The sequence below is a fragment of the Oryzias melastigma genome, linkage group LG14, assembly GCF_002922805.2.
Source record: "Oryzias melastigma strain HK-1 linkage group LG14, ASM292280v2, whole genome shotgun sequence".
NCBI lineage: Eukaryota > Metazoa > Chordata > Actinopteri > Beloniformes > Adrianichthyidae > Oryzias > Oryzias melastigma.
Window position 1 is genome coordinate 5,104,087 of NC_050525.1, and position 15,980 is coordinate 5,120,066.

Consider the following 15,980-nt stretch of genomic DNA (forward strand, 5'->3'; position numbering starts at 1 on the left):
GCACAGAGATCAGTAGAAAACAACAAAAGGTTTTCAAAGACGGCTTTGATTAAATCAAACCCTTCTTCTGTCTGATTCCAGACTGAAAGAGAAAAATTATTGATGGTAAATGTTCAATACCTGAACCCTCAAAATATCTCTACAGGGAAAAAAGAAATACATAAATGAAATGAATTAAATTATATATATATAAATTTTAGATATATATATTTCTAGGTTTGTAACTTGAAAAATTCAGGCATATACACACACATATATATACACATACATATATATATATATTTGTTGTTGTTTATCAGAGACGTCTAGTGAAAATACAGATCTAACTGCTGCTCATTGTCATCCTTTATTTGTAAATATTAGAACCTGTCGTACACTGTAAAAAGGGAAATGTATCAAATGACGAAAACTCTGTAATATATTACATTTAAAATGATTATTTTACTGTCAAATTACATTTTTAAGATGAGTAAACCATTAACTCAAAATTTTAATTTGATGAAAAATAATCATTTTAAATTTTACACATTTCAGAACTTTAGTTATTTCATCCAATCTTTCATTTTATTCAGTGTAGTTTGACCCTCTCAGCTCCTTTTTTAGACAAAGTCAGAAATGCTTAAATCTATGAGGAGAACCTTCTTAATCCAGTTCTGATGTCGAGTTCTAGTTAAACCCTTCAGTTGATTCATTTTAGTAGTTTGTTTATCACATTTTTTTTCTTTAACGGGAAAGTGTTGAATCAGCACCACAGACAGCTCCTATCCACAAGAAAGGCTTTCTGTCCAAACTAAGTGATCTTTTTAAACATCCAAAGGAAAGATTTGTGTTGTGACTGCTGCACTTTCTTATTTCTACTTCTGTTTTCCAGTCATGGCATCCCTTTGGTTTAGATTTTGTTTCTGTTTGTAGGGTAAAGCAATTGTTTGAGAGTGATCAGAGTTGAATTCATTAATTCTTGTCAATATAACCAAAGAGAAATGTGTCTGTAGTTTTGGTGGCAGGATGTTGCTCAGCCAATTGGAGCTGGATGCAGCTTGGAATTTTCTTTTAGGATACAATCGAGACTGCTGCATGTTTTCCTTTGATGTGTCATAAACACAGACTGCAGATAAAACATGGCTGATGTCTGCTGGTGCTGCAGCGGGTCTTCCACAATCGTGGAAGCACTTCTATGGTCAAATCTCTTTCACCGTTTGTTCTTTTCCCTCTTATAATACATTTCATTGCATTTTTATTTATAAAAAAACCAAAAAAACACAACTCTGTGACTCCTCGCAATGATGAATCTCTTATATCAGGGGTGTCAAACTCAATCACACAAGGGGCCAAAATCCAAAACACACCTTAGGTCACGGGCCGAACAGGATAAACATTTATGGAACATTGTAAAACTACATTTTTAAAACTTTAAAACTGTTAACTTTTTAACATAATTATGAACTAGATATATAGCATTACCTGCAATAATACTAGTGTGAATGCTTTAAGTCGAATTTGGCCACTGAAGATGCTGAAATTGATAGCTAAAAATGCTGAAGCTAATAGCTGAAGTAAATAAAATATTAGTTGAATGCCAAATTAGCCTAAAAAACTTTGGTTAGCCAAAACAGCTAGCATGTAGCTGAAAAAACAGCAAAATTTCAAAATAGCCTAAAAAACGGAAAAAAGCCTAAATTAACCAAAACAGCTAGCATGTAGCTAAAATATTAGCTAACAACAAAATAGCCTAAAAATATCCCAAAATAGTTTGATAGCAGAATGCCATTTTTTAAAACTGTAACTTTTAACTTAATTATTAATAATAAAAAGATAGATATATTAATCCAGAATAAATCCATTTAAACCTTAAATAACTTTCAACATTTTATTATCCAAAAATATATTTTGACAAAATTTAGAAAGTTAGAAATAAGCACAAGATAACATTGGTCCATTAATATTAATAATGGATTTATCCCTTATGATATTAATAAAGTTCCATTTAATAACACGTAATTACCCGGAGGGCCGGATTCGGCCCCCGGGCCCTGGGCCTTGACTTGCCACGTGTCTTTTCATGGACTCACCACAGCGTCCCCCCTCCCCCTCATTCCCTCTCCTCCTCCCCCTCCTTTGCTCATTGGTCCACCTTCTTTTCTCTCCTGAATATTTAATGAGCCTGAATTATGAGGCCCTCAACTGTAATGACGGGAAAATCAGACAATTAAAGCAGAAGGGCTCGGGCTTTAAGTCTCGCCTCCCCAGAGGAGCTGGAGATTATTTAAAGTGGCATACTGTTTGATTATCTAATCCCCCCCTCCTCACTCACAGAGCAGCATGGCTTGCTCCACTTGCCACTGCAAATTAACACAAAACACAGATGAGGACTGCATTATTGCCTTTTTCGGAGGCAGGACTGATCCCATGAAATCTCCAGGGAACCGTCCGACAATTCAACAGTTTTACACCCAGCTTATCACATGTTTATCCAGGAAATGTAATTAATAACCACGTAAGGATGTGTTTGTAGAAGGGTTACTTTGTTTCAAAAGTGAACACGCTGTGGACACGTGGGTGCAGAAATGACAGAACCAAAGAGACTTTTCAGGTTCTTTTAGATCTGCAAGCAGACATCAGTGAAGAAGCATGAGAGCCGAGCCTGGAATGACAGACCTACAGGCCAGTTATTCTGACCCCCCCTTGTCCTGGTTGAGATTAAATAACAATATCACACACAGAAACACACAGAGTTGTTCTCAGATGAACATTACACAGATGAGCTCCTGATTGTGTTTGATGTCTTCAGCCTGGATGAACTGAACTCAGTTTGTCACAGAGGGGTTGTTACACTGCAGTTGTGCTTCTGTGTGCTGTCAGGACTGATTCAGCCTCTTCTTCAGTTTGGATCGTCTGAAAGTTTTCAGGAATCAGCAGTAGAGGTGGGAATCTCGACTATGAAACAATTCTCAATGCATCCCAGATCTGCATTTTGTTAGCAATGTTTCTCTTTACTCTTGGGCTAGCTACAGATTGGGGGCCATATGCGGCTCGTTAAACCAGTTAATCTGGCCCGCCACTCTGGAATAAATTACATTGATAATCCACAGTAAGGTCTTAGTTTTCCCTGTTATTTTGGTGCGTCCCCCTCACGGTGCATTCCCACCGATAGAGGCATTAAGTTTCAATGTTAAGACATGATCTGCCGCGGCGCGATTTAAGCAGCGGGTGAGCTTGACGCTGTGCGTCAACCAATCAGGGACTCAGTTTTGGGCACCTGACATTTTCACTGACTAGATCAAAGAGTAGAAATAAACAATGAAGATGGCCGCTCGATGTGAGGATTTTTGTCATGAACATTTTCTCAAACCTCGAAGGCCACTATGTTCCTGGAAACTGTCCCAGTTAGTGTTGGGTGGAGGCGGGATACACCCCGGACAGATCGCCAGCCCATCACAGAGCTAGCTGGCTTCCTGGTGGAGAGCTTAGCCAGCTAGTGAGCTCCGCTCCCCAGGCTTTCATGTGTGTTTTTAGAGTCAAACAGCGTTTTTCCAAGTGTGTGGTTCTTCTTGAAAGACATCAACCAATTGGTGCAACTGCACTAAAATAGGAACAGAAAACACAATTTTTAGCGTATTTTCTGGCGTATAAATCGCACCAGAACACAAGTCGTGAGAGCAAAAAATGTCTTACCAAGAAGAAAAACCATATATAAGTCGCACTTCAAGGAGAAAAGCCTGATGTATCAGAACAAATCCACCAGTGTAACTCAATAAAAAACAAATAAATAAAAATATAACTAATCTTTTGATCTGTATAAAAATAATATCGAAGTTTAAAAGGAAAACTATCATGGTTGACAGTTTTTCTCCTACTGTCAGTAGCAAATACTTATAGTCCGATACTGCGCCCTCTAGTGGTTGTTAGAGGAAACAACAGCTAAAGGACAAAAACTGCTAATAGGAAAATAACAAATATATGAGCCTATTTATGGCAAAAAAAAAAAAATACACTGATAAGTCGCTCCTGAGTATAAGCCACGCCAATGGCTAAACTACGAAATAAAATGCGACTTATACTGCGGAAAATACAGTAAATAAAAAGCATATTTTTGTCCAAATTTGATGTAGTTTCTTTCCCGTATGGCGTTGTTTACCAAAACACTTAGGTGAAGTCGGATGATGAGATCTGAAAGGTCGGCCATGTTTGTGTGCTCCTAAAAATGTCAGAATGAAAAATACTTCACGTTTAGTTCCATTCGTTACATTTACTCTAACCCTTTAACAACTGAGGCGCCGCTGGTGGCGCTTAAACACAAAACCTTTAACATACTGTAACGTTTCAAATGCTACCACAATCAACGTCATTCCAGTATATTGTGAAGGAGAAAAGCGGCTCATCGAGCCGCTTTTCTCCTTCACAATATACTGGAATAATGTTGATTGTGTTACCCATTGAAGAAATTACAATAAATCAAAGAACATAAACACTGCAGCCTTTACCTGGAGGTGTTAAATGGTTAAATCATATCATTTTTTGATGATTCATTTTTTAATGTTAATAAAATGATTCAGAATCATTTATGGATCATATTTGATGCATCTAAAAATCTATTTTTTCCCTCATCAGCAAAGGTGCGGCCTGCCGTAGTGAGACTTAGCTATTTAATAAATCAAGTAATTGAGGGAAACATCCCTCTTTAGATCCCCAGTAAATATCACTTTTTGAAAGGAAAATGTTGTATTTATGTGTAGTGTCTTTCATTCATGAAAGCAGCTGAAAAAGCTTTTTTTTTTTTGCCTCCTCACTGTTTCCATGCAGCATCCAAACCAGAAACAACGTGGACGCTGTTTGCTCCCCCCGTCTACGTCCTCTCCGAGCTGACGTATCGTCATGGTAACCCTAGCAGCTGTCCTTAAAGTGAGGCAGACGGTTTTTATCTGGAGGACTCAAACATCAGCTACGGTTCCATTAATGTTGATCAGGTGGAATCCGGGCTGACAGCCGTTCTGACGTCTCTGGACGGCGGAGCGTCTGAAGGGGAACGCTCACCGCGGGCAAAATGCTGACAGTCAGCTTGTTGGTCCAGAGAGGTGTGAGTTCCATTTCTGGGTGTTCAAGGTTACGCTGGGAGCCTGACAGGACCACGCTCACTCGCTGATGCACTCTAAGACGCTTGCATGGCGGGGGGCAGTGCCAGCCATGAGATGAGGAGGCGGTTTTCTATGTCTGCATTGTGTCGCTGACTCTACTGCTTTCCCGTCCAGACGGGCCGTCGGTCCAAGATCCTCGCTCATGAGGAGAAGGGGGGCTGCATCTGTTCCCTTCAGTCCCACTGGACATCAATAGCATGTCTGACTCCTCCAAAACTACCAAAAACTGAAAGACCATTCTAAGCTTCAACAGCGGATGGATGTTACCATGGCAACTACTACAAGGTCAGAGGAGCTACAAGAAAACGTTCCCTTATAGAACGGCTTACACGAGCCCCCACCTTTATCTGTTGGGTTAAGATTATACAAACCTTACAGTTCCTCTGGTATCAGTAGAAAAAAATTCCCCAAAGATTCCACACATTTCAATAGAGTAGCAAGACAAGTATACCTTATTTAGAGTAAAAAAAACAACGAAAGATAAAATAAAACTTTTCCATGTGGAATGATGACATTAAGAGTGTTGCATATTCAGTAAGGTACATTTTGTGAAGAAGAAGAGGGAAACCTGTGGTGTGTTTACAGTGAGGAGTTTGTGTAAACAAGAATGTCAACCGCAAAATGAGTGCATGTTTCCACCAGGCCTTCTGGACATGCAGGAGGACTCATTTTGTCTCTGGAATATTTACCTTACCTATGAGAAGTGCTTTTGATAAAACTAGCTGTAGATTTATTATTTATTTCATTTTCAAAGCACACAACAATAAATTACTTACTATCTTTGACCTTGGTGACAATAAAAGGGGACAGAAGGAAGAAAACATATTATCTCTGCCCCATTTAACAAAATCAAACTATTTTAACCAGATATATCTATTTGTAATACAAAAATGAATACAATAAATTTTTGGGAAAAGGTGGCTGATAAAAACAAAAACTAAACAAACAACAACAAAATATAAATTAATACAAATAAAATATATTTTTCCAATGTCCTTATAGTTCATATTGTCAGGACAAAAGACAACAGAAACCAAACAAACAACAAAAGTAATAAAAAAGACATAAAATGCCTAAAATATATATATATATATTTTATATATATATTGTTTTATTGTATTCATTGAATGTGACTCTTTCATTGATTTCTCAAGATTATTCCATAATCTGATACTTTACATTGAAACACTATTTTCCCTCATTTTTGTTCTGAATTTGTTCATTTCAAAAATCTCATATTATAATTACTAATTTTAAGATTGAATTATCTATCAAGTTTTTAAGTTTTAGTTCTTTGAGATTGATAAATAGTGGTGTTGATGAACAATTCGTCCATCTTTAGAGCTGAAGGTTCAGTCTCCTGGTTCTCGCTGGATGAGGAAGAGCTGCAGAATGGAGGCGGCTTCCTTTGGGCTCCCATGGTTTGGTTCCCACCAGGCACCGTGCAGCGTCTGAAGGCTGCAGACGTGATTCAGTGCTAGAAATCCACGCTGGTTCTGATCGTATTTGGGAATGGGTGAGTTACTACTGTTGCAGAAGGAGCAGCAGACAGTTGGAGGCGCCCGCAGAAGGAGGTGGGGGCTCCTGCTGCGGTCTGTCAAACAGACAGCGCTGACACTTTTTTTGATAATTGCTCTGCCTAGCCGTGGTATGAATTAGCATATGAAAGTTGAGTCTCCTTTCCTCCCCCAGTGGAAGCGCATGGCTGTAAGCCAATTTGTAAGTCATTTAGGATGACAGGGAGGGGTTGTATCCCGGAGGTGCTCTTTCCCTCTTGATCTTTATTTTTCTTTTGTCTCTCTCCTTCACCTCCCTCTCCCGTTTCATCCTTCCTCCACTCATATCTCAATTATGAATGCTGAAGTCGAGCTGCTCCTCTCAGCTGCAGCTCTGGGTTTGGGGGTGGCGCTCCAGCAGCAGGCTCAGGTCCATCAAACCGCATTAACATGTTTGCATGTGGATGATTTTCACTCTTTCTGCTGTAAGAAACCGAGAGTGAACAAAGAGTCGCTCTGAGGCTCCGCTTGGCTTCTGCAGGCGCTAACTGAAGCTATTAAGAGCGCTTTCACAGAAGGGGGCTTGTGTTTCCAGAGCAGTGATGCCAGGGCAGCTGGGCGGGCCGAGAAGCCAAGAGAGGACTGACAGAGCCGCAGGCAGCTGCGCTGAAACCAAGCCACACTTTGAGTCCCACACACACATGCAGACTGAAGGGAGTGTGCTGCATCGTCCTAACAGGCAGGTGCGGCTGCTGCAAGAGGCTGGGCGAGGCCTGGACACTCTGCACGCACCGCGACAGCAGCACATGCGGATGATTCTGCAGAGGAGTGTCAGCAGATCGGACAAACACTTAGAATGAACTGACATCCTAAAACCTGATTTCAAATCAAGGGTCACAGGAAGATTTCCTGAGTTTGCGTTGCAAAGTAAACATCTGTGTCAGCTTTTGCTCAAGCTTCTCTACTCAGCTCCAGATTCACTTTAATTACATCACTGAGTGTCTCCTCATAAAATATAAATCCACTTCTCACAGATTCTGCTGCTGAAGGGATCTGTCTCTCACCTGCAATGATGCTCCTCCTCGGATGCACCGCAGTACCTGGACAGTCCAACCCAGAGGTCTTTGGTTCTGAAGAAACAAAGCCGAGAAAGAGCCGCAAAGTCCTTGTTCAGAAAAATACACTTCATCTATGTTTTTGTAGCCATTTATTTACATAAAGTATATTTTAAATAATTATTATAATTGAATTCATATAATTTTCTTGGTACAACCATTTTAACTTCTTTTACTTTTGACAGCAACATAAAATAAAATGAACCCTTTGTCAAATAAGCATTAAAGTCATGATGTTTTTTCAATTTTAGGACCATCCATTTTACCATTGAATATAAACATAATAATATTGGTGTATAATCATTTTTTTTTAAATAAATCTATATGTGCTTCATTCTTATTCTAATAATAACCGACTCTTACCATTCTAAGTTATCTGACATGTTAAAATTCAAAATATAAATGACAAAACTTGATTAAGTAAAACATATTAACTATAAATGTTTTATAAGTTTAAATTCTTAGCTTTTTTATTTAAAGCCAAAGAGCCTCAATTGAGGGACGAAGGGTCTCAGGTTGCAGACCTCTTGTCTGACCCAAATACATCTGTAAACTCCATGAGTCATAACAAGGACCAAACTATCCGTGTGTGTGCAAAAGAAACAAAAAAAGTCAACAAGTTTTAATTATATACAATAGAAATTATAGAAAAAACATAAATGCAGAAAATATCAGAATAAAAAGTAACAAAATGAAAAATAAACATGTAAAACAATATGAAGCTCAAATAAAAAAAGAGAATGAATAAAAATCCCACAAGGTTCTAAAAGAAGACAGTCTAAACAGAAACGTGTTTCTCTAGAAACAAATATCTGCAGCTTCAGAGAAAGACCTGTCATTAAAAATGATTTCACTTTTTCACATTTTGCTACTTCTAATTTATTATCTTTATTGTTTTCAGAGTTATAGGTTCACTCTGATGGAAATACTGATTTTTGTTTCTGTTGATGAAGGACAAATAAATAAATAAGGGTAAGATTGTATTTGTGAGTATGTCTTTATTTATGAATCAGTTGTTACAAAAAAAACTACAATCTGTGAGCCACAATCTTCCAGCGCCGCTCCATTCTTTGAAGACAAATACATCCACGAACGTCTTTATTTATCTCGTCTGAGCTGGAATCTGGATCAAAACTTTACGGCTGGATAGCTCCGATGGTGTTCACATGAACAACCAAATTACAAGGAAAATGATCTGTGTACACAGGTGGGTGATGAATTTGGCCGTTGAAGATGCTAATGCTGATAGATGAAGATCCCAAATTAGCCTAGAAAACTAAAATAAAACTTAGGTTAGCCAAAATAGCTAGCTTGTAGCTGAAACAAATGGCTAAATTAAAAAAAAAAAAAGTAAAACAAACAAAAAAAATGAAAAAAACCTAAATAAGCCAAAACTGCTAAAGTGTAAATATTAGCCTAACTCCAAAACAGCCTTAAAACCTTAGAAAGAAAAGCCTAAATTAGCTAGCATGTAGCTGAAATTTTAGCTAAACTTTAAAATAGCCTCAATAAAATCGTAGTAGATGCCAAAATTGTCCAAAAAGCTAGAAGAATGCAAATTTTCAAAACTTTAAAAATTTAATTTTTTAGCATAATTCTGAATAATAAAAAGGCAGGAATATTATTCCAGAATAAATCAATTTAAACCTTAAATAACTTTCAATATTTTACCCTCCATAGTAAAATATTTTGTCAAAATTATACAAGTAAAAAATGACCGCAAGATAAAAGATAACATCAGGCCATTAATAACAATAAAATAAAATGATCTGGAGGGCCGGATAGATTTAGTCTGAGGGCCAGATCCGGCCCCTGGGCCTTGACTTTAACGTGTGCTCTATAAAACTATTTGACGAGAGTCCGTCTACTTCAGCCTCACTTTTGGAGACTAAGTACTTTAGAAGTTTTGAAAGAGCCTTCCTCTTTGGAAAAGCTGGTGTTTTCCTCTAGTACTCAAGTTTTTTAACTCTCACAATGTCTTAGACCTCCTGAAGACTTTTGCAGATCAGTTTGAGAGATCTTTGGAAGTTGAAATGGCGACAGCTCAAAACTTTTTAGACAGCCGATTATCTGGTGTGAGCTTCAAACCTGTGGTCAGTAAAGATCTGCCAATCCACACAAAAGTCCTCACAGTGCCAACCCCCCCCTTAATGAGAGCAGCAGAAAGATAAAAAACTCTGAGCATTTGCACCAACAGGCCTAATGGGTGTTAAACAAGCATGACAGCTCTAAATGAGGGTAATTCAACACCCCATAAAGTGTGCATGATATGTATAGCAGTAGCGCTGGAATACCCCCCCCCCACCTCCACATAGTGGCCTCATTTGATCACAGATAGGCCTCTCCATCATTTGTCACATGAAATACTCCAGCAGTCAGCGCTTACAGCACACATCGCTCCTCATAAATATTAAGTACCTCTGTCTGCTTCCACACGCTCATTTGAATTAGCATAACATTAGCGTGATTGGCCCCGCGCAGGCACGGCCGTCCTGTGATCTGCATGGGCTCCCCACTTTGGTCTGGAACAGAGAACGGAGAGGGAACCTGCCTGACAGAGAGACACCGAGTTTCCCCTGAGAGAGCGAGAGAAGAGCAATGAGCTACACGATAACGAGCTGTGTAACACGGATACACAACACAGCGGCTTGTCAGGGCCGCTCCGAGCTAAATGGGCTGCAGCAGATGTTTGGTGACTGCCATCACAGAGCTGCAAACCTCACTTGACTTGCAAATATTTGTTAAGAGATTCCAATATTGACTTTCTGAGCTTTCGTCGTGTCTGGCGCATACGATTGTGTTTTCAGAGCACAAAAGTGAACACAACTCAGCTTTCCTTTCCTCCTGTTGTAAAGACAGAACAGCAGGATGTAACTGAAGCTTGATCTTCATGAGACACGTGAACACTGTTTGAAATGGAAAACTTGTCAGGCTGATGCCTAAGTTTAAAAAAATTGAAATTTTGTGACTGGATAATGCCTAGTTCACACAGGACGCAGAAGCGCTGTGGAACAGAGGCGCTTCTTTCAATCAGCTCTTCAAAGCTTGGAGGGGGCAGAGCCAGAGATTCATCCCTGACCTTTTTAAATTGTTGATGCTGATGTCAATAGAAGGGAATTTCCTGTGACCAGAGGCCAAAATGTTGGCGTCTCCCTGGTTTCTTGGAGTCTTCCTCACAAACAGGCCAGCTCTGGAACAGATGATGAACATGAGAAATCATTTTCTTTTAACTAGCCTGTGATGCTACGGCTACGTCTAAAAAAGTCACTAAATACTGCATGCTCAGGTTCTTGTAATCATCACTCTTTGTGTGTAAGAATAAAATAACAACAATCTGATGATCATATTAACTGAATGCAAATGCAGCCAATAGAAAACACTCTTACTCCACAAGAGTGCCGTAGAAGAGCAGAGCGAACGGCGCAGGAAAACATGTGGGTGACATCAGGAGATACGTGTCCGAGCTGCTGCTTTCATCGACTTTAAATAATTTTGCTGCATGTTTGGAGTCTGGATTCAGATGAGCGAATACCCAGGAAACGGATATCCAGAGTTTATCACAAATCACCAATGATCACTGCTGAGCTTGAAAACGAGTCGTCACCATCTCGTGTGATTTCTTCTTCTTCCTGAGGTGGCTTTCCTTTTGACATGCTGACTGAAGGCTGTAGAGCCCAAAATGGTCAATGGCGTACATGAATCTAGTACTTTACTTCTTACTTCACCCCCACACACATTCACACACTGACTCTAAACACGGGCGCCAACCTATAACCACCAGGACCAATATGAGTTCAGTGTCTTGGACTCTTCGACACGGGCAGGATGGGAACTGAACCTGCGATCTTCTGACCAGAGGTCTACCGCCCATCTCAGCCCACCATGCAGCTTTTTTATCTCATTGCCTAACTGTTGCTTCTTTGCCTGTTTCTTCACAGTGTCGCGATTTCTAATAACATCCACGGGGGCCCTCTATATCCTGGATGTGCAGATGGAAGACGGGCTGTACAACTACAGATGTATGACGCGGCATCGGTACACGGGAGAAACCCGACAGACCAATAGTGCCCGTCTCATTGTGTCAGGTGAGAGCTCGTGACTATTCACAAACATGCACACGATTTCTGATGCTGTGGTATTGATCTCAACACAAACGTTACATTAAAGCTCAGAGATGTTCAGACATTCAGATGTCTTTGGTCCAAATGGCATCCATACACTGTCTTCACCTCCTTCCTCCCGTCTGGAGTGTTTCCACTGCAGAGTTTCCAGGACGGGTCAACAGTCACAGATCTCAAACAGACAAAACCAAACACAGACAGTTAAGTTTAGCTTTTGGTGTGTGGGAGGATACTGGAATAATCCGGGAGGACTGGTGCATGCACAGAAAAGAAAAAAAAAACACTGCACTGAACTGCAACACTGTCATGCAGTACCACAACATCATAGCTGCATTGTTAGGATTTGATTGATTTTTATGCATCTTTTGTTATTATTATTTTTTGTCATTATTTACTTTCACCGTTTGTTGACTTTTATTACTTCAGATTTCAAAAGTTTTTCTTTTTTTCTCAGTTGTTCCATTCTTGTTGATGTTGTTCATCTCACTTTGTGACAGATCACTACATAGGGACACTTTGACAGATCACCGAGTGAGCAAGGAATTAAACCAACAGCGTTAGAGGCAGACTGCCTCTTTATTGTCATCTCAAATGTTGTGTTTTTATCTTTCTACATTTTGATTTGCTAGCTTAAACAACAACTTTGTCACTGGAGAAAAATCGATAAAAAAAACACGGTTTTGTTTCTGGACTTTAAACCCACTTTGCCAACTGTAGATGTTGAGTCTATGAATATAAAACATCTTGACAATGCTCAAAGCTAAATATTCCACATAAACTGATAAGAATTTAGTCTCTGCCAATCAAAAGTACTGTTCACTCTGATGTCATGATAAACATCTACTGTTCCATTTAGATTTACAACTGTTTATGTGTGTTGTATTCTATAACAATGAAAGCTCTTAGTTTCAAGAGCCTAAGCTTTTTTTGTATGTTTGTTTGTTTTTTAGGCTAATTTGGCTAATTTAGCTCATATTTTAGCTGGTTATCAGCTTCGGATTTTGGCCCCGTGCGATTGAGTTTGACACCTCTGCTTTAGACTGACCTCTCTAGAGACGAGGCTTTAACTGCATTAAACCTAGAGTATAGCTGACTCAACAAATACCAACCATTAAACATTGGACACATTTTACCCAAAGTGGATTGTTTGGAATGAGATTCAAAATGCTGATAGAAACTCACTGGTCTTCATTTAGCGTCTAAAAACCAATTTGAAATATCCTATTCCCCTACAGATCCAATCAACTCTGCGCCCCACATCCTGGACAGTTTTGAGCGGCGTGAGGTGATGGCTGCTCATCGGGTAGAGTTGCCGTGCAAAGCTTCAGGTCATCCCACTCCCAAATACCGCTGGCTAAAAGACAACCGACCACTGGAGCCAGACACAAGGTTCAGACAGAGCGTGACGGGCCTGCTCATCGAGAGAGCCCAATCCAGCGATACCGGGACGTATGTGTGTGAAGTGTGGAACAGCTACGGCAATGCCGAGGTGGTTGGCAGGCTGATAGTAAAAGGTCAGTTCTTGTGCTGTGTTGATGTTTCGACTTAAGCTGAGCAGCTTCTCTCTCTTCATGTTCTAACGTTATCAGCTACCAGAATGCAAGAAGAAGCTACACTTTTTCTCATTGTGTTTAAGCTCAGTGATATCTAAACTGATACATCTCTTACACACAGAGCCGTTGAAGGTGACGGTGAGTCCAAGGAAGGTGAAGGGCAGCGTGGGAAGCCAGGTTTCACTGTCCTGTGGCGTCACAGGGTCTGAGGAGTACCAGCTGTCCTGGTACCGCAACGGAGAGCTCATCTACCCCAGTAACAGCGTACGCATGACAGGCCAAAACCGAGAAAACCTGGTCATGGCTGGAATGGCCAAGAGTGACGGAGGAGCCTATCAGTGCTTCGCCAGACATGGCAAGATGTCTGCCCAGGACTTTGTTCAAGTCGTGTTGGAAGGTGAGAATTCACTGCTAGAGATGCATGTGCGAGAGCACTTTATTTGTCATTTTATGCATAATATACTAATAATTAAGAATAATTGATGTATGATTATGTTATTGTATTTATCTCTAATTCAACTTTGATTCATTAAGCTCATGAAAATATTAGAAGCAGATCTTGAAGGCAAACAAACTTCATTATTGGATCTTAAAAAGAGTTTAATACCATGTATCTTAAAATAGAAGCCCCAGTGTTTAATTAAAAAAATTGGGAGCTTTTATTAGAGACAGGTGTTTATTCCATCAATGATGGCTGATGGATTCATTTGGCTGTGAAATTTGGTTAAGAAAACCGATAACACCAAATGAACATTTCAGGACTTATTGAAATGATGAGAGCGTTGTTCTGATTAGCCCTGGCTGTGAACGTTTCTGTTCTCTTTGAAGCATCATCAGTCTCTGTCTCAAAAATCCTCTTTGCCTTCACGTGAATCATTTTTCTGGAAACATGCCCACCTTTCCGTCTTTTCTCAACAGTCGATGTTCAGACCAATTCTTCTGATTCGTCTCTCTTTCTCTGCTCCTCCACCAGGAAATCAGTTCGCTCGTTGCTCCTTTTTCCACAGTCGTCTCAGACACGCTTAGTATATCCACCCCAAAAATGTGGTGCAGATTCCTCACCAGAATGTTCTTTGACGTATGCCACCGCACAAAGCTTTAACACTAAACTGAATGAGTGTTTCTTTGTCATTGCTACACAACACAAATACCACAAATGCCCGGTGTTTGCACAACTGTGCATGAACTGGGGAAGATGGACGGATCTTAGAGACCATCTGTTGAACCTGGTGACTATTGCAGACTGGCCACGATTGGAAGATATACGGTATATCTAAATAAAGATCGAAGCTGGGAAGATGACACATTGTTTTACCAAGTGATATAAAACAGCTGGGTGCATGTTGACGCACATTAACATTATCAATAGTTTTAAATAAAAGAAAATGTACTCTCTTTCACCTTCTGATTTATGAAAGTAAGAAAAATGGGAAGGTCAAAACGAAACTACAAACTGTATCTAGATTGTTGGTTGACAAAAACAGTAACACTTACTATGTCTGTGTGTGTAAAAAAATACTCACAAAGTAAAAATTTAGCATAATTTGACTTTAAACTGTTTCTTTTCAACAGACATGAATTAAGAAAATGAACTGAAAGCTTTCCTCACTTGCTTTTTGTTTCTATGCTCTCCACACTTTTGCTACGTTTAGTGCTCGTGGCAGTGCTGGCATGGAGGAGGTTGTATACGAGCTAATGGCTATCTTAAAGTCATAGTAGTGGCCAGTAAAAAATACTATAATTTCAAGACCATTTCTCCAGTCACCTTTTGAGTTAAACTTCCCAGATTTTGCATTTTCCTCTTCCTGGGGATTCTCAGTAATGCATAAACTTGAACCACTCTCACATCTTTCTATCACTGAGCCCTTCTACAGTATGTTTCGATGCACTCCCAGTTATCCAGGCTCCTGGTTGGCCCTTTTATTGTTGCAGCAGTGCAACTGCAGAGCAAAAGAAGCTCCTGAAAGCATACATCATGACATAAGTTGATGCATCTCCCTAAATTTCTGTCCTCTTAAAAGAAAATGTCTAATGTGAACCCATGCACAGCTAAAGGAAGTAGTCCTTCCCGACAAATATCTACTTCCCACAGTGGAGGAGTTCTCTGCTCCTTACCACAGCCCTAACTTGGGCCGAAGCTGCCTGCAGGTTCCTCTAAAACAGGGGTGTCCAAATCCAGGCCTCAAGGGCCTCCTGCTGGTTTTCCAGAAACCTTATCTGTTGTTGAGTACCTGGATCAGGTGTGTTTTAGCAAATAAGCAGCTTAAATGGCAGGTTAGTTGGAAATCATGTAGGACATCAGTCCTCAAGGCCTGGATTTGGACATTACCTCTCAAAACCCAAGTTCTAGACCAGCAATAACAACTCCAGCCCTCGAGGGCCTCATTCCTGCATGTTTTCCAACATACCCTGCCCTGGTATGTTCTAATTGGCTGAGCATACCTGAACCAGGTAATCAGTCACAAGTAGGGCTTGGATATCTGGAAATCATGCAGACACTGAAGCCCTGAAGGCCTGGAGTTACCTATCCATACTCTAGACCAGAGGTGTCTAACTTTCAATC

General features: G+C 39.9%; 1 protein-coding gene across 2 annotated transcripts in view; it reads left to right on the forward strand.

Annotated features, from left to right (window-relative positions):
- Window positions 1-15,980, forward strand: part of LOC112138056 (Down syndrome cell adhesion molecule homolog) — a 107,731-nt gene that overhangs the window by 55,657 nt on the left and 36,094 nt on the right. For both annotated transcript variants that reach the window (XM_024260622.2, XM_024260623.2), the window contains exons 4-6: window positions 11,682-11,828; window positions 13,100-13,378; window positions 13,539-13,814. In XM_024260622.2, the coding sequence (XP_024116390.1) occupies window positions 11,682-11,828; window positions 13,100-13,378; window positions 13,539-13,814 (702 nt within the window). The remainder of the gene's footprint in view (window positions 1-11,681; window positions 11,829-13,099; window positions 13,379-13,538; window positions 13,815-15,980) is intronic.